General features: G+C 42.5%; 1 protein-coding gene across 2 annotated transcripts in view; it reads right to left on the bottom strand.

Moving 5' to 3' along the window:
* CCDC88A (coiled-coil domain containing 88A) overlaps positions 1-23,489 on the bottom strand; it is a 1,055,351-nt gene extending 1,031,862 nt beyond the window's left edge. For both annotated transcript variants that reach the window (XM_069234179.1, XM_069234180.1), the window contains exons 1-2: positions 22,831-23,489; positions 20,690-20,790 (exon numbers count right to left, since the gene is read on the bottom strand). In XM_069234179.1, coding sequence (XP_069090280.1) covers positions 20,690-20,790; positions 22,831-22,893 — 164 coding nt within the window. In that variant the 5' untranslated portion in view covers positions 22,894-23,489. The remainder of the gene's footprint in view (positions 1-20,689; positions 20,791-22,830) is intronic.
* Positions 23,490-23,963: the final 474 nt, after the last annotated feature.

The following is a 23,963-nucleotide window of genomic DNA, read 5'->3' as shown; positions in this document are numbered from 1 at the left end:
TTACTGACGGAGTCATCATTGAGTCTCCTTTGCTGAGACAGACAGACACACAGTAAAGTGCCAATCCACAGAAAGCCCAACTGAGAAGGGGAAAGGACATGGTTCCTCCATTTGATTGTTTGACCACTTTAAGTTGTTGTTACACAGTGATAGTAAATTTTACCAGGCAAGATATTACTTGGGAGCTCCGGCCTTGCAAGCAGAACAGAAAGACTTGGCGGCACGTTCTTACTGTGTTAGCATTAAAGAGGTTGCATAAAAACTTTCTGCACGCCGGTTGCAAAATAGAGCATTTGCATAATTTGGACAAGAAAGATTCGTCTGGCCCTTGACACAGGCTGCAAGACAGTGAAGTTGGTTCTGGGGCCCATGGAGGCATTGCATCCTTTGTTGACAACAGGCTGAGTCTTAATACAAACAAATCTAGCCTTTGATGGTTTCAAAGAGATAGCTATATGGCGTTGACGATTTGTATGTAGTGATACATAGCCACAAGTGTCTAAACTTGTAGAAGCGTTCTTTGTCTTGTGCCCAGGATAAATTCCTTGTTTGTTCATTGTGAAGGGCAGGAGGAATAACTAAAATGAAAAAAGGCTAAGTGGACTACAAGGGCTGAAAGAAGGGTAGTGATAAGTGCAACAAGACGAAATAGCATGAGCGATGATTCAAAGTTGCATGAGAAGTGACGATGTGTGGAAAGTCGAGGCAGGTAAAGTGAAGAAGAAAATCAGCAAGGTACCATTAAAGAAGAGTAAGGCAGAAATAGAGAAAAAATAATTAGGATGGGAAAGAGGGCCACGTAATTAGAGAAGGGGCTCGGAGGAGCAAAGAAGAGGGGGAAAGATGAATCTACTAGGGGAAGAGGGAGCGACAGATGGACAGCGGGGGTTTGGTAGGAAGCAAGGAACCAAGAAGAGATCAGATTAATGGAAAGAATGGGGAATAAGCGAATAAGCTGTGGGGGAGTGGGAGAGAAGGAAGGAGGAGCAAGATGGGAAGAGCCTAGGAGGAAGAAGAGGGAGAAGGGAAGAAGTTCAGGGTAAAGCAAGTAGGGAAGCAGGGGGGAATAACAGATGTGTAGGATGGAGTGAAGTAGGCAAGGAGATGGGAAGTGAACTAAAGATAAGGAGGAAGGAAGGGAGACTGTGCGCGGAACCAAGTGAAGGAGGAAGTCAGAACTGAATAGTCAGAGGGAAGGAGCTGTCTAAGTGCCAAAGATAGCTTCATATAACTGGAGATAGAGCAAATATACACACAAAGGCAAATGTATTTAGGAGGCTTACATCAGTATAGGCTGAAGAGGTGCGTCTTCAGATATTGGTAGAAAGACTACAGAATGGGCTTAGTTCTGGGATCCTCAGGGAGAGAGTTCCCGGTAGAGTAACAGCTCCCAAAAAGGAATGGTGCTGTGCATGAGAGGTTTTCAAAATAGGTGTCTCCAGAAAATGTAAAATGTTATCCTAGCCTGAACAGAAAATCAATTCGACTCGATGAGGACTGGATTACTGTGATAACATTTTCTCGAGGGTGCTAGCCTTGTGGCTGTGGCACGTAGGACGGTTTTGAGTGACAAGAGGAAGGCTTGGAAGACACCCTCAAGGACAACATTCCTAAACTCAATTTTTGTCAGTGCTAAGGCGTATACTGTCGTTCTTAGAAGAGAAGAATGCTGGAGCAGACTTACTGTTTCAGGGACCAGAGGTGATAGTTTGATGATTTAGAGAATTTATTTATAAGGGGGATGTTCACAGATGAGGAGTCAAATGTGGGTGAGATTGACTTGGAGACGTCAGCAACAATTTATGTTTCAGAAGCTACAGGTTAAAGGAATTTTTGTGCTTGGAAAGAATTGGATGAATGCAGGTTTTTGGGGGACTGGGAGAAAGGAAGTTCTCAGACATCCAAGTTTGAATGTTTATAAGTACAGTTCGGAGCTTGAGGATGTAATGCAGTCAAGTGTTATAAGGTAGATTTGGATGGCATCTGCTTATAAAAGGAGATAGATAGAGACAGTACAGAACATGTAGGGATTGATGAGTGTTGGGGCCAGAACAGATTCTTTAGTACAGTTTAGTTGATTCCAAAGAGGTGTTTAAGCAGAGATGGCATTAGCTTATGGTCGACTGTGATGAATGCTGCTGTGACGTTCAGCAAAAAGAACAGGCAGAAATCGCCACCACTTAGGACCCTGTAGATATCACCCAGAATTGTAATGAGGCAGTCTTGATGCTGTGACCCACTCAGAACAGAGGCTGATGAACAATGAGAGATTTCCCAGCACTGATGCAGCCTTTTATAAATTATGAGGTGTATTTTCCCCCAGTCTGAAAAAGTGGAGTGATTTAACCATGTTTTAGAGAGTCCTGAAAAGCTCCTTGGCTAAGGGATGCGTTGATGATTTTGCACCAGGCCTTTGTAAAGTTTGCCTTGATGTTGCCTTGGTTTTAAGGCACTGTAGTAGGAAGTGGTTTTTAGATACTAAATGATAGTGGAGATGTCATCCCTATTTTAAAGAGATTTCAAGTGTTTGTCTCCTTTGGCGCTAGCAGTACAGGGTTACGAATGGAAAGGATTTTTGCTGTTTAAGTAATCCAGGACTATTTTGCACTTATTACAAAAGAGGCTGGCTGACGTTTTGGCAGCTTGGGACATCTTGTCAAGGATGAACCGGAATAGTTATGTAGGGTTTATGGACTGCTGTAATTGGAACAGAAGATAATTTGATAAACCCAGTAGGAAGCTTTGTTTGTAGTTTCTTTTTTCTAACAGCTTTGAATTTTGAGCAGAGAATAGGGGATTTAGATAAGCTCCATTCCTTATCAAGCTTCTGCATTTCTTATTTTTTTAAATTTAAATCGAGGCGAAACTATGGCAGTGAGGGCCTTATATATTGCCACTTTAGCTTCAGGGGCACAATTCTGTCCATTGCCTGTGAGACGATTATAATTTATGTGTAACTCATTGTGTTAATATTGTCATTTTGGAGGACAGAGTGCATTTTTGAGTGATGAGTACATCAAGCGTAGTAGCAGTAAGACTCCAGTATGATCATTTATAGAATTTCTGAGGTTGTTTTTATGGGGTGGCAGTCGGATGAAGAAAGGGTATGCAGTAATCGTGAGATCAGTCAATCTCAATTGAGGTGCTGCAATGAATCGTGGTGGGATTGGCAGTGATGAGATCAAGGATTCAACCTTTGTTGAGGTTGCAGGTCATGCAGATGAATACAGGAGTTGAGAGATTTGAAGAGTTTGCATTTTTCATTACCTTAATCACAGTTAAAGTCTCCAAAGTAAGTGTTATTTTGCAAGGATAAACACAGATTTGTGATTAAAGCTCTGCTTTGATGGAGTGGTGATAAATGATGTGCAAAAAAACAGTGATTAGTGAGATCTTGGTTGCAACTTTGAGGCACTCAACCATTGGCATGGATAACGTTGAGACATTGAGCACCAGAGAAATGTTTTGTAAATGCCCGTGGTACCCATGTCAAATTTGGACTGTCTGTCCTTGCAGGTTATCATATAGGTTTGGAGGGACTATGGAGTCTAGAATAAAGTGGAAGAATTTGATAATTTGAGATTCGGTGAAGCAAAAGAGATTCAAGTGATATCAGCGTGATAGGCGGTAGTAGACCTGAGGTTGTGAAGTATGCAGAATAGATTCAAGTGCTAGAGTGTTTGGGGGAGAGTAAGGTAAAAGTTGGGCATGAATCAGGTAGGCAACAATCAATCTTGTCTTATGGGCTTGCTAGGGACAAGGGAAGTAACTGATAGCTTGTATCATTCATTGCCCTGGAAAAATACACGTTACTGAGGTGGTTGGTGGAAGGAGTGGTAGAGGGTAGGGAGTAGAATAGGGGGTTAGAGTGAGTGGAGATTGCTAAATTGTTGTGCTAGAGAGACTTGATACTCTGCCCATAAGAGCAATAATGTGCCAAAATTACCAGGCCTGATAATGTACCAGAGAGAGCATATATATAGCAAAACAGGAGGAAGAAGAGAAAACTATAGTACAGTACTTGAGTGTGCATTAATAAAGGCAATTTAATAAGGTCCCAATAGGAAGATTGCTTAAAGTGCAGTGCAATGTAGGGTGTGTACCTGCCCGTCTTATACTAAATCATCACTAAATACCCTTTGAAGCGAGCTTAGAGAACCTAGAAGACATGAGGTATGTTGTACAATCATTGTTCTTGTAGCCATTACATTTGCAAAATTAATAAGCTAGCTAAATGCTGTCTCTGCCCAAGAGTCTTCCACGGGGTTTAATCACAAGGGCATTGTATTGTGCCTGAGAATTTTCTGGTTATCATTTAACCAGGAGTTAATGTTGTTTGTTTATTTTCCTATTCCTTGTGCAACTATGTTTGATCTAGGCCAAAAAACCTCTGAAGCTATATATTTCTTATACTGAGAGGCAGCTTCACAATTGTTTGTTATTGAGGGTAACAGGAGCTCCAGCTCTGACATCCCAACCACCACAATCCTCCATTGGCTTCTAACTTGCTTTGTAATGCATTTGGCTAATTAGTAGGATTCCAGGTGGCTACCTGCAAATCACACATTCTCACTACAAGTTTTGTAGGAAAACAGTCTTCCGCATATACATGTCTTATGAACTGGTTAGTTTGTAAGCTAAAATTCAATGTGGATGATGGGCAATGTTGGAAAGTGGCTCAATGAAAACTGGACCATAACTTCATTGAGCAGGATATAATATACAGCACGTATAGCTTTAAAATTTCTGAACTTGAAAATAGGTAACCTGTGCTGAATGGCGAAAGCTCTTGTAATCTCATCTCGCAGATGCCTTTTGGACAAGTCGTAAAGGTGTGATGGATAATCCCAATAGAGGATGCTCATCTGGTCAAAACTTAGTGACATCAGAACTCACTCTCTATGAATGTGTTTATATTTTCCGCAGGATAAAGAGAGAGAGAATTTGAATAACAAAAATCAGAATTGGAGGTGGAACTTCGAACACATGTTTATGAATATCTGATGTAAATGAAGGAATAGACATTCAATGGGATAATATCAAATAACCTGCTGTGTCCTCACTAATGAACTGCATGCAGTTTACGAGAGGTTTGTGGTTACCCTATCAAAAGGCATGAAGAGACCTTATAAAACAAGAGCTATGATGGGGTGTCTGCCATTTTTCCTATGGCATCAAGGTATCTTTGGTACCTACAGATGGTCAGGAAATCCAAACTGGAGTAAGATTTACCAAGTATTAGAACCTACTAGCTCTTTGGGAATTTTAGGCTGTTTAAGTAAGGTGGGCATCACCTTTTTTAACGTCATAGGGATGATTCTAGAACTTAAGCTGCAATTTATGCCCTCATGGAGAATATTTGTCATGCAAGGAAGGAGCAGATGAATTCATTTTCAGAGGATGATAGGAAGTATTCTTGAGGGGCAAAAAATAATGTGTTTGTTTCAAAATGTGATTAAGCCACACTAAGTGAGAGGGTAGAAGGAAAACATTATGGATACACGTAGTATAATAGTTTAGGTTATGGGGTGTTATGGTGTCAGAAAGAGTATCTTGCTTTCTAGAGCAACTGTATCTTTCTTTTGTTTTTCATTTTGGCCACATATGCCTGACAGCCACCAATGTTACTCTAATTGGGCAATATGTCATTGGAGGGGGTGCTTCTAAGAGACAGCCTAAAAGGTGGGACCCAAGCGCACATCAAATTATTTTTTGACCGAATCTTATATTTCCTAAAGGAATCCAATGTTATGTGAAGTAAAGATTTCATATTTAGCACTTTTCACACCTAATCTTCAGTATGAGACATGCATTCTATTTTACTTCTTAAATTATTACTCACAAATGAATTTAAAATACTACAAGTGAGACAGTTTCCATTTAGTCCACACTGGTCACCCACATGCGTCTATACAGCAGCACTCTCTACATCCTGACCCTCATTTTCTATCCATTCTAACACTCCAGCTTCCACCATTTTCCACCCGCCTCACCATTCATGAAGCATTTTTGAAATGCTGTCAAAGGCTTACTGTAATCCATTCTGAATAATTCAATGTTATACTACAAAAGATAAATCATATGAGTTGCCATGATCCTCCTCGGAAGAACCCATTTAAGAGTCGAACTTCAAATAACATGAGGTAAAGAAGGTCCAACACAATGTATTTAGTTGCCCACACTGTAAGGCTTACATGTGCCTACTTCTGCTTGTATAGACTCTCAGTTAACTGAATCAAACTTGGAAGCCAAATCTGGAATGGGCAAAGGAGGAAAACACAATGTTTAACTCACCACTGAAATGCTGAGTACATGATTAAAGTGCTCTTGAATTTCCAACAACCAAGTCAAAATTTGCTTTGGCATTGGTGGAAAGGCTGCTAATTTTCAACATATTTCATTCCCTCAAATAAATTTCCCAAGGGAAGATGGTGGCTTTTATGCCACGTGTTAGAGAAAATATTTGTACCTTTGAAGACTGCTGAGCTGCTGATTTCATTACATGCTTTATCTGGCACTCCTTAATGGGTTTAATATTCACCTTAGTTTGGAGAGGAGAAATCAATGTTTTGTTTTTAAAATGTGGCGTTTTACAGTTTGCTGTAATGTTTTCTTTTTAGACTAATTTGAATTAGATAAGCCGGTTTTCTTGTGTTCTCAAGTTTTTATATAACATAATAAAGGTTCTCTATTCTAGACCCTCTATTCGTGCTTTCTCTAATTTAGCTTTATGCTTCGTCTCTACAAGTAGGCATTCATAGTATTTTATTATGCCTTGTGTTTTATTATTACTTCAGGCAGCTTTCTTGTCTCAATGCTTGGCAGTCTTGTCTTTCCAAATCGAATGTTTTGTCATCTTCATTTTTAAAGGTTTCTCTACTTATTGTTCTTTTTAATTGTTTTCCTCTAGTTCGTGTAGTCTTTCATCCATTTTTGTATTTTGACCTCGTTACCCTCTACTTACGTGTATGCATTTGATACATATGTGTTGCCCATACTCTGTAGAGCCTTTTAGCTCCCACTGAGTCAAAAACACTTGCCAATGCAAAGAGGATGTAAAGAATAAATGCTCCTCAGTTATCTGAGCAAGGATAAATGCCAACCATGCAGTGTCACCAAATTGAAAGGGTCCCCAATGTAAAAGAATACTGTGTGATTGAGAAAGCCCTTGATTGAGAAACCAAATCACTTCTACTTCTGCTCCTTTGCAGGCTGCTTGGGATTTCAAATGCAATTTAAAAATGACCCCAAAATTGGATGGATGGACATGTCACTCATCCAAGACATATGTGTACTTCCCAAATTACAGTGTACAATACACGTTTTGCAGTATGACAGATGAGTTGCTGGTTAGATTGCTGTGGTAAGCAAGCACTTTGATGACTGCACTAAAACACTGTACAAACCAATGTTACAGGAACAACGGTTTAGTATACAGAAATGCTAGCAGATTTCTCTGTAGGTGGGAGAGAGTTGAAACCATACTGAGATCGGAAGAGCGGTCTCTGTGGACTGCTTAATGAAGAATTCTCCAGTATATAATGAAATTGTGGGATAGAACAATCAACATAACAAAATAAATGGCACATTGATAGAAATTATAAAACAAGCTGGAAAAAACAAAATAACTACCATTTGGGGATGGAATCAGTTAAAGCATTTAATAAGGCGACCGGCAATCCACAGTGGGAAAACAAGAGGATTAGGCCACTAAGAGATGTGTGTTTTAACAAGAGGTTTATTTCTTTCACGGCACTTCAAAAGGAATGATGTGCTCTTAAGAAGGAATTGTACATACTAACAACTAAGGCATGACATGGGAGCAGAAGTGCGTCAAAAAAATTGGATGGTGTGTCTAATGGAGAACTACACATAAAGGAATGAGTTTGAACCCAATGAAATATCTACTCTATATGGCTGTTGGCATTGTTCATTCACAAAGCCTAACCAAAACTAGAATACAACAGTGGAAGCTGGTCTTCGCCCACTGAAAGAAGAAAAGCTACTGAAGGCTTTGAAAGTGCTCACAGAGGTAGTTATTGGTGCACAACTGAGGATAGCGGTGCACAAATAACTGAACAGTAATGGCTAGTTTTGCACTAGTTTATTCAAATGGAGAAAAAGGAAATCGGTAAGTGCCAAAAAGGCAAGACAGAGAACCATCAGATGTAGTGATTAGAGTGGCAAAGGTACTAGATACAGCAGCTTAAATTAGTCCAAAAGGATGTCTCCTCGGACAGCTGTGAGATATGGGACTGTCAAACTTCAACTCCATCTTTCTGGTAGAATTAGTAGCAGACAGTGGATGCATTAGCAAATCTTGGATGGAGTAGCAACCACAAAATCACATTGGAGTGGGTATGTATGTGGTAAAAATACATGACCACTTGTTCTATAACACAGCCCATGTGCTCATAAACATTAAAATATATGCTGGGAAGGAAGGTTAATAAGCTAAACCATCCTCTGATGAATGGAAGTATGAAACGTCTATTAAAAGTAAATTGCACAGGACGACCGAGAGATCAAGGAGATATATATCCTTGTTCAAAAGCCTGATTTAGGTAAGTGAAATCTAACTTGGTGAAGTCCGATCCACTGTGGGCAAACACAAACTGGGAACAAGGAGATGTACTGGAAGATGTGGCTGTGAAGGGGGAATGAGCTCAAAACAATGTTTATAAAGTTTACTTATTGTGATCTAGCTAAAAATATATGTATTGGTCTAGATACGAGGGCTAATATTTTACAAAGATTTTTCTTATAAACTTAGATGTTTATTTTTCTATAACATACACCAGTTCATCTTACAGCATGAAAGACTGCTTTATAGATTTTCATCATGATTAGTAAAGTGTGCATTTCTTTTCCTTCTGGATACTATTTTTACACCTGTGCGTAGTTTCCAGATAACATTCTGTAAACATACTTTCTGCTCTTACTTGCCTCCTGTCCTTTCCCCCACCCATAATCTATATGATGAAGGTAGTTATACTATGCTAGGTCACAGCAGACCCCCTGGGATTATGCTATTAGCTCCCATTCTGCTTTCCCCCTCATAGCTGGCCTTGCTGGGTCCCGTACTAGCTGTCTTCCTAGGGTATTTCTGTTATTGAATTTACATTTCTGCCCTACTCTGTAGATCCTCTACCACTTTCTCATCCCTTCAGACCTTTATTATTCGTGTCTTCTCAGCTAGTGACTACTGTGACATATCGTTTTCCAATCTTTTTATTGGGGGGGGGGCATCTAGGAGATGTCTATCTACTAGCTATGCTGCATTTGCAAGTAAAAAGCTCAGTGCCTCAAGCATACACTCCATCTTTCGTGTTTTAGGGTTAGGGATAAGCACCAGTAAGCAATAAGCCATTGTTGTCTCTATTTGTATTACCTACAAGTCCATACCTCTGTGTGAGAACTTGCCCTCCCCCCTCCACCCCTGACAATCTCCGCACTTCAGACAGGTCGACGCTCTGTCTTCTTATATGTTATAAAATTCGGAGGGAGTGGGATATGTTTGATGAAGGTAGTGAAAAAGTGTTAGTTTAAACCTAGTGTGGCTCGCAACGTATTGTGCATTTGTGCATATTTTCTCCCATTCCTTTTCAGTAACGGATCTAGTAAGTCACTGTCCTAAAACTGTCTCACTTTCCTGGGGGGGGAGGTTTCCTATCTGATTTAACATCTTGTAAATGCAAGAGATCAGTGAGCGCCCCTATTCTTCCTGTAATACCCCCTTCAGTGTTCCCAAGACTGTAGGTCAGTCTGGGATTCCCATTCAGAATTATCTTGCTGTTTTGTGAGTTTTGCAAATTTCAGGAAGTCTCCAGGTGCAACTCCAAATTCCTCCTCATCCTTTTCAAAAGGGTACAGATCCCTAAATATTTGACATTTCATCTCACTTGTTATTTTTTTTAACTTTTTTGTTGTCTAAAGGTTTGAGGCCACGAAGTAGCAATCTGCTGAACGGGGGTTGTCTTGACTTCCACTCTCCAGGTCAATGCCAGCTGGTGCACCACACAGGAGGAATCCTCCTGTTGGTAATCGCCTTTCATCAGGCAGATCGGTACCATTCGTCTTCAATTGTACCCCGGAGGAATCTTATTTTCATAGATATTTAATAGAGAGCAATAGCAACACTACATCATCTGCCTCGATATGTCTCATGTTCATTTAATTATTGCCACATACTGAAAGATAAATTAGATTTCTAATACGTTTGGGCCTACAAGCACAATGCGTTTTTACTGCCGTTCAGCTGACACTACAGTTTCTATTGAAACAAATAATATTTCCATCTACTATGTAATTATGCTACTGACACATCAGCGTATATTTCTGCTACCAACCTGTACTTTGAAAGTATAAAAATGAGGCCACGTTCACAAGTATGGGTGATCTAACCAAGAAAGCGATCAATACATGTTCCATATGCCCAATTCTTCCATCTGGAAAGCCGAGTTACTAAGCAACAGAATTAAACACTCAAGGAGGTGAAAGGCAAGGGTTGCAAATGGTTGGCTTGTGTGGTGATGTAAACGCCCGAGCCGGTGACTGCTGAATGTATTACAACCAGTACCTTTAACTCATGCACAAACATATGAAATCACAAACGTAAAGATGAGACTGAGACAAGACTGGCCATGCCATAGCATGGTTTGCCTCACTGTCCACAAGAGAACTATATTAATTATTCATTTACACTCAATTTCAGGCCTTCGTTAATGTACCTTTCTCCTTTATCACCCCAGGACTACTCTGCACATCTCTTAAGGATAGTCACTTCAATGTGAGCAACTTATTTCACTAAACATTTTGCTCTGCACACATTGTTATCACCATTCAGTTTCTCTACTCCATACACCTAGTTGCCCATTTCAATTAACTCTTGCATCAAAAGTGCTCTATCCCAAAGCCTCTCCTGCACACACGTAATATGTGACAACTCAGGCCTTTTAAATGCAGTCTTTCATTTCTCCCTTCCTTAATAATCACTTTAGACTCCGGCCTCCATGTCCACTGGTGCTCTATCAGATATTACATATCAGACCTTGGGAAATCCGGCGCCTATGAAACGTCTAACATCTTAAATACCAGCTGGATTTCACTATAGTTTCACTACTTGCCAAAGCCTTAATTCATCTGCAGCCACTGTGACACCTTGCATCAGCCTACATTACAATGCATCACCCCTCAAAAGTCAAAGTGTAACAGAAAAGTAGTGGAACATTCTAACCCGAGGATTGGACTTCGTGGCATGAAGAAAAGTAGTAGAACCAACTGTTATAAATAGTGGTTATATTTTTTATTCAAAATTATAGTGCAACTCTGCTTCCACTCTCTTCGACCTCTGGGTCCACCTCAGGCAACCCAGTGATGATGTATGGGTGGCACCATCCCACTAACACACTGGCCCCTCTTAAGGTTGACTGACATGGGGCACCATGCTTCATTAAGGGCCTGAAGACATATGACTAATAAAACCAATTTTCCCCTTGTGAAATCTTTAAATATTCAAACATCCACCACTACACCCAATACCACATATCTACAATCATGAATAATACCACAGGAACATCTAGCTTGCACCGGACTTTAATCTCATAAAAACTAGCATCCGTTATACACAATCATAATAACTCATGCATAATGTGCACATACGTTTTGTGCATAAAAGCAATATCAATGCACACTTAAACTTTATGTGAGTAGATAAAACAAAGCAATATTCACAAATTTCTGGATATCCACATTCACATATATCTGTATACAAATTGCTCCTATCACACAATATAGCATGGCATCTTGGCTTAGTTAGAAAAACGAATTAGATGTTTTGAGGGGGATGTCTTTTGTATTGATTTATTTTGAGAAAATAAAATGAATGGTGAGTGTCTCTCCCCGAAGATGTATCATGGAATAGAGTGTGATGAGTAGAGAAGGCCTAGGGAAGGAGTTTATTGTTGAAAAAAATGATGAGCGCACAGAATCTTGGCATAATTGTAAAAATTAATGGAAGTTTTCAGTGGAACACTATTTATTTTTTTACAACACGAGATGAATGGTGTGTCTCCCTCCTTGAAGAAGGGAGGGGTTTAGAATCAGGAGTGAAAGCATGATAGTATGAATGGTGTTATGATGGTTCGATTGAAATACCACGATGATACTCTTTGCACTGAAATTTGATGTCAAGTAAAAGGCTATTGGAGTTATTGTGAATATCTTTTGGTGCAGGTTTTTAAATCAACTTTTTTAAGGTAAGCTTTTTGTGGAAGAGTGTATTCTTGTCTTTTATCCTTAAGAAGGTGGCAATATACCAGACAATCCACCGAAACACGATGCACAGTTTCTGCATGCAGGATCCATTTGAGATGGGAGGTGATCACCTATATGAGGAAACACGTGTCCTTAAATTATCTTAGTGGACCAGCACTTTTGGAATAAGACTTATGTGTAGTGTTCTATGTTTTATCCCTATTTTTAATAATTTGATTTGAATTTTGTTTTAGGTTTTTAAATTGTTAAATATATCTTTGTGTGCTGGGGTGGGGTGGGAGAAATATGCATAGAAATATATCTGAATGTGGATATTCAATAATTTGTGAATATTGCTTTCCTTCATTTATTCATATAAAGTTTAAGTGTACGCTGATATTGCTTTTATACACAAAGTATAGTGAAGTGTGTTTACTGCACATTATGTATGAGTTATTGTGGTTATGTATAATGGATGCTAATATTTATGACATCAAAGTCCGGCACAAATTAGATGTTCACGAGATATGATTCATGACTGTAGATTTGTGGTATTTGGTGGAGTGGTGAATGTTTGAAAGTTTAGACATTTCCCAAGGGGAAAATTGGTTTTAATGCTGAAACGGTGCTCCATCCCGTTGGCTTCTGGGGCCCCTCTCCTTTTGTCCTTCTGAAGAAATATGACATCATTGCTCACACCATGAAGGAAGTCCACTGGCTCATCTTGCCAGCCCACACTTCAAAACCTTGTTTTGTCTTCTACAAAACAATCACAACTGACACACCGTCCACCTGGAAGACAAGCTCAACATCTCTGGTGGCTCTCCCATACTTACACCCAGGACACCATCAGATTGGAGAAAAAGAAATGCAAAACAGAAAAAAACAAGGAAATACACTTATCTATGCACCTAGAATCTGGAAACATATCTGGAACAATATCCTTGTATCCATCAGGACTGACTAATCCACGTTCCCCAACTTAGGAAACTAGTATAAAAACAGAGGACTGGTATGCCCAAAACAGAAACAATATAAACCAAAATAACAATCAACATCGGTTCTATGGGATTTCTTTTCACAGGTACAGTACATGTATCTTACCTGCGTGACCTAATAAATCAATTTGAACACATACACATAAAAGTACACAAAAGCCTCACTGTGTAAATGAAATGATTTTGCATTCTTATATCCCAAGGACACAATATAAAATTGACAGAGTATCGTCAACAATGAAGCATAAGCATACTGAGTCAAAAGGGCAGCTGTTAATAACTCTATATTTCAAGTCCAACCGCTAACGGTTTGATACAGTGCATCTGATGGAGGTAATGGAGACAATGCAAAGCGATTAGACTCGAACCTGTGAGTGACTAGACTCAGACTTGTAGAAAGATGAATGAGCCGCCCGTTTGACTCAATATGATTATGCGTCGTTGATGACGCTCTCCTCTGGTGTCAGACACCATTTCCCTCCTGATGAATTAGATAGACAAATGAGGTTGACATAAAGATGGCTCGTGTCCTGGTGAGACCCGCAGATTGACACTATCTGATGAAAACATTTAAAATACATCTTGGTTGTTGTTTTATTATTCCACAAGGAGATCAAAAAAATAATGCTGCTCTTCTTTTGTGGTTAATTGCTGGATAACCCATGACTTACCTGTGTATCTGACTGGAAAATTCATATACTCACAACCTTTTGAGCACTGTGCCGTCTGCGCTATTCTCCATTTTAAATCGGGTCATCAGAATATAAGAATACATAATCTGTTCATTTGCATCGAGGTTTTTGTGTAGATTTATATGTGTTTAAATTGATTGATTAAGTCACAGAGGTCAGATACATTCACAGTACCAGTGTGAAAAGAAATCCCACCGAACCGCTGTGCTTTGTTTCAATTTAGGAAAGTGCTGAAGATTCACAGCTTTAAAGAGCACTACATCATATGCAGTAACAGTCCACAATCCGGCCCCCTCTTCTATCACACTATGACCATGTACTTTGCTTTGCAGTCTTTCAGCCAGGTTTGCACTACAGAAATATCATATACATACCATACAAGCTTTAACTACTTTAATAATTAGTTTACCTTTACACCTGGGACTGGTGTTCCTCTGGCACATATGCATCAAAGGCAACAAATGCAGTTAACAAACAGGCTGCTAAATCATGTTTTTCTTGTAACAGCATTGAGGCACCACAGAAGTTGACCAGCCTGAATCTGAACCCTGCACTCAATGAGGAATTATACTAAAAAAGGAGAGCTCCGCTGCAGGGTCACAAGGCTGGGTCACCCCAAAAAGCTGTCCAGGTCTGAATCTGCATATTGCACTCAATTGGAAACTACAGTCATAAAAGAGATCACACCTGTACAGTGACAGCGTTAAGTTGACGTAAAAGCTAGGTGTTCAAACCTGAATTTATATATCTGACTCAGTGAATACGTCAACAACCAGCCAATCACATACAGGACACAACACAGTAAGGATTTAAGTTGGTACTTTGGGTCTCAGAGCCAGTAGTTATTAAAAACATACATAGTACTGGGTCCCTTTTGGGCACCATAGTCAAGTCCCTAACTTCATAGGCAAAAACAAATATAGATTTTTGGGCAATTAATTAAGTCAATCCATGTTAGTAATTTAGTTCCTGTTTATATTTCAGGTTTTGCTTAATCTTGCATTCCCTAAGAGTGTTTGCTATTTACAGGATGTTGTATCCCTGTATTTATTTTTTGTCATGCAGCATAATTACTCTTGCATAGTGCCTACTTTGAGCTGAATCCCCCCCAGGTGTTTATAAAGGGCCACAACTGAGGGCTCTGGAGATGAGGCTGAAGGCAGTGTGAATTCCTGACAGTGTCTGCCAGTGGGTCAGAAAGGTGTTCAGAACACACTGGCATTCAATTCTGGGCCTCTCTGTAGAGTGGCATTCAATTCTGGGCCTCTCTGTACAGTGCATAGAACAGCTGTCACGTATTCCAGTTTCAACTGTGATTCTGTGCAGGATTCAGAGTATGAAGGAGGTACACTGCTGTCAAAATATTAACAAGGTGAAAGTAAAAGAAAGTGAAGTGCTTACAGGTGAGTGGCTGTGTTATGTGCTTGGTGGTGGTGAGGTGAAGAGATGCGATGAAGTGCATTCAGGAGAGAGTGCAAATGGAGTGCAGGAGATGAGGTGGAAGGTATGTAGATAAGTAGATGGAGAAGTGGGGAGAAAAAGGAAGCACATTTCTAACGTAGAGCGAACATAACAGGAGTGATTGAGGCACTCTGAAAACCACTACCCCTTCCAGAGACCTCAGCAATTGGTAATTCACTGTCCCATAATTTCAAAACGAAAGCATTTTCAATAGGAATTATTCACCACAAAATCAAGGTTGTTACTTATTCATCTTAGGTAGCTAACAGCAACTGACAAAGCACATATTCTTGGCTGGCTTTATGCAGGACCACTGGAATTATGCGATTTTGCAATTGTGACATTTTCTGCATAATTATGGATCCTCTGCTACATAATCTGCATATTTCAACAACAGAATAGTTCCTTGCTCAAATGGACCAAAAATTACTTGAGGTACAGTGACACGTCACACAGCAGATAGCCCTTTGCAAAAGCTGAGTGTGACCCTACCAACACTTCTTTCTGCAATTGGACGCCAAAGTCAAACTACTGATGTGAAACCTTTGCCCAGGTTGTGTAAAAAAAATTAAATAATGAGATATCACTAACTCTAAATGTGCTGCATTAGGCCGCATAACTAGCCTTTTCTTCCTGCAAAACTAAGACAACCCTGCCACATAATTTAGTCCTCCCCTACCGCATAATTCCAGAGGGCCTGGTTTTAGGTATATGTCAGTTGTTGTGTTAAATATCTAGGTGCAAAAGTAGAAAGCTCAGAAGGGCAGCAAAATACTGGTTGTCTGGTACACTATAGTAATCACAAAAACATCCCTAATTGCATTAAGAAGCCTCACATTGTTTTCATTCTCTCTTTAAAACCTGCAAAACACTCACTGACATAAGAGCTTAGAACTGATATCTGTATCCTTCATACTTCTGATGCTTTTGATGTGCCCTCTCCTATGTTCGTTGTGTAAACAGCACACACAGCAATACAGACATGTCCATGGGCATAGGAAGTGTGGTGGATGCGGGGATGTATCCCCCCAGATTTTGGAGGGTGGAGGACAGGGGGGACAAGGTTGGTGGGGACAAGGGACAAAAGAATTCCCCCTCTCACTTATATTACTTCCAGGGCCATTAGCGCTACTTAGAATAGCCCTGCACTGACCTGCCTCCAATCTGATGGTAACAGAACTAAGATGAGTCAGGAGGCCCCCTACGCCCTCTGCTCTTTTGTTTGTCCTGTTTACAGCTGTGGGCATTAAGGGCGCACATGAGAACAAAAAGCATCCAGGAGGAGAAGAGAGTTTTTGATGATTGCTGTCTGCATTACCTGTCACCTTGAAGAGGAGCGCTGCAGGACGCCTTGAAGAGGAGCTGCAGGACAATGAGGAAGATCTAAAGAGGAAACAGAGTCCCACTCAGCCTGACGTCTGCAGACTAGAAAGGAAACTCTGTGAAACACAATATTTGTATTTGACTAAGATCACACCAGTTGGTGAAACAGGGAACTCGAGATTCAGCCCAGATTTTACCTTTTCAAGCTACAAAATTCAGCTATTAGAAGGGTATCTTTTTCTAACATTTATGCTTAATGTTTTTTTATCTAGGTAATGAAGGGTTTCATTAAAGCGTGGCTAACAGAGAGAAGCCATATTTCATTCTGGGTTATTATGCCAAGCGTTATTATTTATGATGATGTTATCGTTCCATACTTAAGCATATTGAAGTATATTATCTTTTCTCTATCTTTTCTTCACTCTACTCTGAAACAATCTACCCCATCCCATTGCACCCTACACCACTTTTCCCCACTCTGTGCTACTCTACGCCTCTGCAATCTATGCTGTACCACTCCACTCTACACTACTCTACTCTGCAGCACTCTATACTACGTCACAGCAATCTATGCTATTCTACTCTAACCAATGTACACTACACCCCTTCTCTCTACGCCAGTGCACTCTTAACCACTTTACTCAAAACCAATGCACTCTATGCCACTGCACTTTATGCCAATCTACTCTGCACCACAGTACTCTATGCCACTGCTTTCTGTGCCACTGTACTCTGCACCACAGCACTCTATACCAATCCACTCTACGCCACTCTACAATGCACCACTGTATTCTACGGCCTCTAATCTGCAACATTGAAATCTCTGCTACTGAAGTCTATGCCACTCTACTCTGCACCACGACACTCAATACCACTGTACTCTGCCCCACTGCACTCTTTTCTGCACCACTGCACTCTAATCTACTCTACACCACTCCACTTTAGGGCACTACACTCTATTTTTAAACGATCTACTCTATGCCACTGCAATCTATGCAACTCCACTCTATGCTACGCCAGTCCAATCTACCCTGCACCACTCCAATATACCCTGCGCCACTCTAATCTGCTCTGCACCACTCTATGCTACTACACTACATCACTATGCTATACTCTGCAACACTCTACTCTTCACCACTATAGTCTACTGTGCAGCAATCGAATCTATGCCACTGCACTCTATGCCACTCTATTCTACTCTGCACCACTGTACTCTATGCCACTCTTCTCCACTCTGCATCACTCTACGTCACTGCACTCTACACCAATGCATTCTATGCCACTCTACTCGGCACCACGGACCTTTATGACAATCTACTCTGCAACACGGCACTCTACTCTGCACCGGTCAACTTTATGCCACTCTACTGCACTCTACACCAATGTACTCTATACCACTACACATTACGCCACTCTACTCTGCAACACTGCACAACACTCCACTTTACCATGCACTGCATCGCTCTATGACATAGCACTGCACCACTGCGATCTATGCTGTGCCACTCCACTCTGTGCCTCTCTACTCTTCACCACTCTACGTTACTGCACTCTAAACCAGTCTACTCTACACGAATGCACTCTGCACCACTCTACTAAAAACCAATGCACTCTACACCACCTTGCTATATGCCAATATACTTCGCACCACTGTACTTTATGCCACTTCACTCTAAACCACTCAGATCCACTCTGACGCTTCACTCTGACATTGCACTCCATGATACTAGACTCTGAAACTCTATTCCATTAACCTCTAACACTTTCTCCACTCTGTAACTCCCTACACATCTCCCTATACGCCACTCCATTCCACTTTACTCCACTCTATGCCACTCCACAGCACTCTATGCCACTTCAATCTGCGATACTCTACTCCAAGACACTCCACAACCCTCTATGCCACTCCACTATACAACAATGTACTATGCTCAACAACACTCTACCCAACTCTCTCTAAGCCACTTCATGTTACTTTATTTCACTCTATGCCACCTCACTCTTCTTTATGCCTTTCCACTTTATGGCACTCTGCCACTCCACTATACGACACTCTACTACACTCTGACACTACTCCACTCCACTACTACTTTATGACATTGGTGTTTGACTAGAGATTCAGATCTCCATTAATTGCCTTCTAGGACACTGTACTTACTCCATGACACTACACCACTTCGAGGTGACTTGTAATATCCTTATGTATGCAGGTGGTATTTTACCCCACATAATACATGATCACACCACCAACGTTTCTACAAACCACTTAAAGCCTTAGTGCATAGCTTCTTTCATTGCAAGCTATTAAAATAGAGCAGGAGAAAGAAAAGCGACATTCTATTTGTTGCTTTAAACAGCAGCACTAATTATGCTCTGTGACCTGATCTGCCTTTCACCTTGGCTGCTAGCTCTGGCAGAAGGCATTGTAATGTCAGAACTCAACTGTACTAACCCTATTTGTAGTCATTTTACGATGTCTTTTTTTATAATCAGTGAATGTCTCTTCTTTCTACTCAGTGACTTCGGGCATCACAAATAGCCAATTCTAAAAAAAATAGTGACTGCAGTTTATACAGGGATTAAAGAATCCATGTTTATATAGCCTGTAACTCCAAGAGCTTCTGCAATTGAAATACTTCCAGTTATGACTGATGTGGAGCTGAGGTGCCCAAGATCACACACAAGAGAAGTTTTTTTAGAGCTATGGTTTCAGAGCACAGTTTACAACTGTTGCACCTAATCACTTTTGATATCTCGAGTGCGGTTCCAATTGGCATGGGGTGAGGGGCATGATGGGTGTGGGGCGCAAAGGGTATGTTCTTCCTTTTTACCCTCCTACCTTTATTTGCTTGGTTCATGAAGATGCAAGGTTAATCAACATGGCATTTTCACATTTGAGCTAATTACTTTGTGAATGTAAATAACAATAAAAGATACTTTCAGGTTGTGACAACATGCCTTCCTTGCTCCCTATTTCACTTCCAATATATATGATTGTGTACAGACAGTATCGGGAGCCTGCAGTTCACAAACAATGTGCGATTTGTAGTGGATCGACTGAAAAGTCCCCAAGGCTGTCCCTGTCCCCCCAGAAATGTATTTTCTCCTACGCCCCTGGACATGTCTGAGGTTCACTCCAACCCGGTCTCGACTCCTGAGCGTCCCCGCGTGACAGGCGCTCAGTGCAATCAACACAGAGTTAAGAGCTAATGAGGGCTCTTCCCAGCAGTGGGTGCCCAGTGAAAGGCACCATGTGTGTGTCGCGGGAGGCACGGCAGCCCTCCCCAACAGGCAGACCTGTAACAGGGACTCTGTGCGGCTTAAGGAGGTGGAACAAAGGCGCGTTTATAAGACACGTGTTCACAGCGTGCGGTGTGGGCCTTTGAATTCCAATGCACCGACATCCACTGCAGTTCGCGCGGAACAGACCCTCGTACGATACCGATGGGTGCGTAATAACTGCAGAGAACATTATCAGAAAAAGCAACCCACTTTGGTTTAGTTCGATGCTTCGTTCTGACTTAATAAGGAGCTAGGACGTGGCTTTTGCTGTGGCCAAAAATATCCCTTGTTTCTGCGTCCTGGTGTACTTTTCCACATATTGCTCCATATCCAAATGTCACCCCTCCCTCCTGCCTGCCACTGAGAAAGCGGTGTCGCCGTCTCTCCGCTCCTTGGAAGGAGAGCCTCTCCTTCCAGCCAGAAATGTTACAATGTCTCCAGTGTTTCCTTCCTAAGGGCCCACCCTCACCCGTCGGCCATGCCAATGGCAGGGCAGGACGGCGCCCCTCCTCCTCGGAGCTTGTTGGCAGGTGTGACAGTGTTTCCGAGGGGGGGGGGGGGGGTTGGGGGGGTGGGTGAGGTCTCCTGGCTGTCTACTGTCACACACGCAGTCCCCACCCCTGGCACGGTGCAGTGCCCTCCAAACCCGCAACCCCCAGAAACAAGAGGTGCACTTACATCTCCAGCATCACCTCGCTCAGGAAGATGCCATCCACAAGGGCCACATACTCGTCAAGAACTGTCTGTCCACTACGGGGCAGGACCCCCAGGGTCTTCACCTGTAGGACGACAAAAAGAAAACCAATCGTCACCAAACGGCAAAACTGGATAGCCGCGCAGGAACGACAAGCAAGGAAATGGGCCACCGTCCCCTAGTTTGGTGGTAACAGAAGCTTTAAATGGAATGAAGTGGGCTCTTCGTACCTCCGGGCTCCGGTGCCACTGTACATGCTGCACTTTTAATAGCAGAGCCCCTTAAGTTACCAATTAGCACCATGCAATGCTCTCAAACAAAGCACATAGAAACTGTATTTACGGAGAAAAGCCTAGGGTTTAACACCACACTGATTCCCCAAAATATGAACGCGCTGTGGCCAAAAATGTCCTCTAAAATAATCGAACTATGGCCAAAGATGTCACCGATAGAAACAAGTTATGTACAAGTGTACCTCCAACTATGAACCCTTGTGGCCGTAGACCCTACCCACAACTATGACGGTAGTGCGCTAACACACGCTAGTATATGTTCACACAGTAAATAGTCAGTCTCCTGTCTATAACTCAAGTATGTGAAAATGTATCACAACATTTAGCCGTGATCTAAATACCATGACCCAAATTCCAAATACGGACTGACAATATGTCACCCTGAGTGCTCCAAAAGCAATCTGGTGTGGCCTCTTCAAACCACACCCTTAAAATATAATCCCATTTAGGACAAAAGGACTTCAGCACAAAAGCCTTTATGTTCAGAGATCTGTACAAATTAATCCCAGCGTGATTAAACATGTTCCATAATAAACCCCACTTGTACGAGCGTGACCCACAATGAGAAGCCTAAAAGCGCCTGGAAAGGATTCCGTTTACCGCGCCCGCTGGACGAAATGAAAAAATAAATAAATCCATTGTATCCAAACATGGCTCAAAATAACCCTGCTGTAACTGAACATGCTCCAAAATGTAGCATGAGACTGGAAGTACGCCAAAGATATTCTCCCTGCCTGCAGTCAAAACATTCGCTGAAATATATCCAATTTAATCCAAGTACATCCCAATTATACACCATATCCCAAAATAAAAACAATCAAGAAAAACGCACAAAACATTGTTACAAAATAACTACCTCACGATGTGAGCATCCTCGCGATACACCCTTACCAGAGGCATATGCATGCGATGTTTTTTCTATATCACTGTGATTGTCTATGCCTCCAAATTTACATCAATAGGATGGGAATTTTCACAAAATACACACCGCTATAAGGAAAAATGCCATCAAATATCCACTGTAATTAAATTAATGCCCCTGCTATGATGAGAAATTACTTAAAACATGCCCCAAAAAGAGGAATGCAGCAAAAGTGAAATGGAAGAAAACCTAACATAGTAATAAAATATGCCTTAAAACAAGTCCCCTATGACGAGACAAAGCGCAAACTATAGCCGACGAGGAAGCTCAAGAACATAAACCACTAAGAAAGGCACATATATTTACTCCACACTGTACTGGGAAATGCCTGTGAGTGTGCCAGGTGTGATGACATATGCCCTATCAGGACGAATGCATCCAAACATAACCCATTTAATTGAGTAGACTCCATAATACATCCACCCTGTCACCAAAATATACCCCACTGTGGCGTGAATTGCCTCAATCATGCTGCAGAGTGAAGCATCAACACTTTCCACTACGAAGGGCCCTCCGTGTATTCCACCGTAATGCCCACAAAATGACCCACATAAACATGGCATGCCCTAAAACGTACACAATACGGTGACATGCCCTAATAAAAGGCACAATGAATGAGTTCATTCCCAGCGCACACCCATTTGAATGACAGTGAGTCTGAAATTAACCTCGTTTTAACGAGATGTGGGATGTGGCCCAAAATATACTCCACTGGAAGAAGGCATTGTAGCCCGGAATCAGGCGTGCCCGAAAATGCCACTGCAAATATGCACTCTTGCTATTCCCGTACAGAAGCGTGTCCTCAAATATATCACCTACAAACTCCCACGTGAGAAAACATTCCCTATAATGTACTGGTCGGGTCAGACAGCGCACCCCAGAAACATGCTTCCCCAGACCCCGGCCTCACCCAGGTCACCAGCGGGCTGCGCATGAACTGCTCCAGCAGCGGGGCGAAGACCTCGCTCTCCATTTTCTGCGCTGTCCTGCTGTAGGCGGACGGGTAGGGAAGGAACGGCCGGGGCACGGGAAGCAGCTACGCGTCCATCCAGCGCACTGTGGGGGAGGGTGGGAGGACCCTTTCCTCGGGGTACGCCGCGCCCCTCCTCCTCCTTCCCAGGATGTGTCGTGCCTTCCCGGCAGGGAGGCAGTATCCCCTCAGAGCGGTGGATGCTACCGATCCAGGGGACGCGTGCGCCCTCTCCCGGCAGCGGGGTCAGCGCGCGTCCGTTAGCGGGTCCTCGCCTGCCCTCTCCGGCCGCGGCTTCCGCAGGCTGTGCCCGCTCCTGGGCTGCTCGAGGGGCAGCCTCCTCCCTCAGACAGCACAGGAAGCGGGATTGGATGTGGGGTGTACACGAAACACGGGGGGAGAGAGCCGCCTCCGGAGCTGCGGAGGAGGAGTGCCCGTGTCGCGGCTCGCTCCTCAGACCCCTCAGCCCCGGGCGTGGGGAGCGGCCGGCCGCAGTCTGCGGGAGACGCATGCAGGGGCCACGGGTCAACGGCTTCCACATTACAAGGGGGGCGGGGGCCTTTGAACAAGCAGGAGGCGCGCAGGTAGCAGAGGCATGTGCAGCCGCATGGAAATAAATGAAACCAGATGTGTGAGAGCTGGGAGCCGCCTCAAAGGCTTTGTGTGCTCCGGGAGATGATGTTTTATTAAGACAAAGGGAGGTGATGTGCTTAACGTCGACTGTGCTTAACAGTTCTGATCAGAGGGTGGCCGGGTGGTTGGCTCCCCGGCTTGTCCTGCACCCTTGCGGGAAGAGGCTGGCATGCCCTGGGCCGCAGGATCACAGAGCGTTCAGGGCTGGCATGGAAGCGAGGCACGTGCCTAACGTCCCTGATGCTGAGGCATCTAAACATAACCGCTGCTGCGCGTGCATGGATCCTCAGCATCCCCCAACCGCCGCCGAACTCCCCCGCACCACCGCTCCTTCGTCGGCACAGTCTGCCCCAAAGCCCCGCCTTGTATCCACGGCTAGACCTCTTAGAGCCCTATAAGTGGCGGCTTGTTCAGGGGAAACCCGCTCTCTTCCAACCCCC

The sequence above is a fragment of the Pleurodeles waltl genome, chromosome 5 (assembly GCF_031143425.1).
Source record: "Pleurodeles waltl isolate 20211129_DDA chromosome 5, aPleWal1.hap1.20221129, whole genome shotgun sequence".
In the NCBI taxonomy this organism is placed as follows: domain Eukaryota; kingdom Metazoa; phylum Chordata; class Amphibia; order Caudata; family Salamandridae; genus Pleurodeles; species Pleurodeles waltl.
Note: the sequence above shows the minus strand (reverse complement) of the source record. Positions and strands in the feature narration are given on the sequence as shown.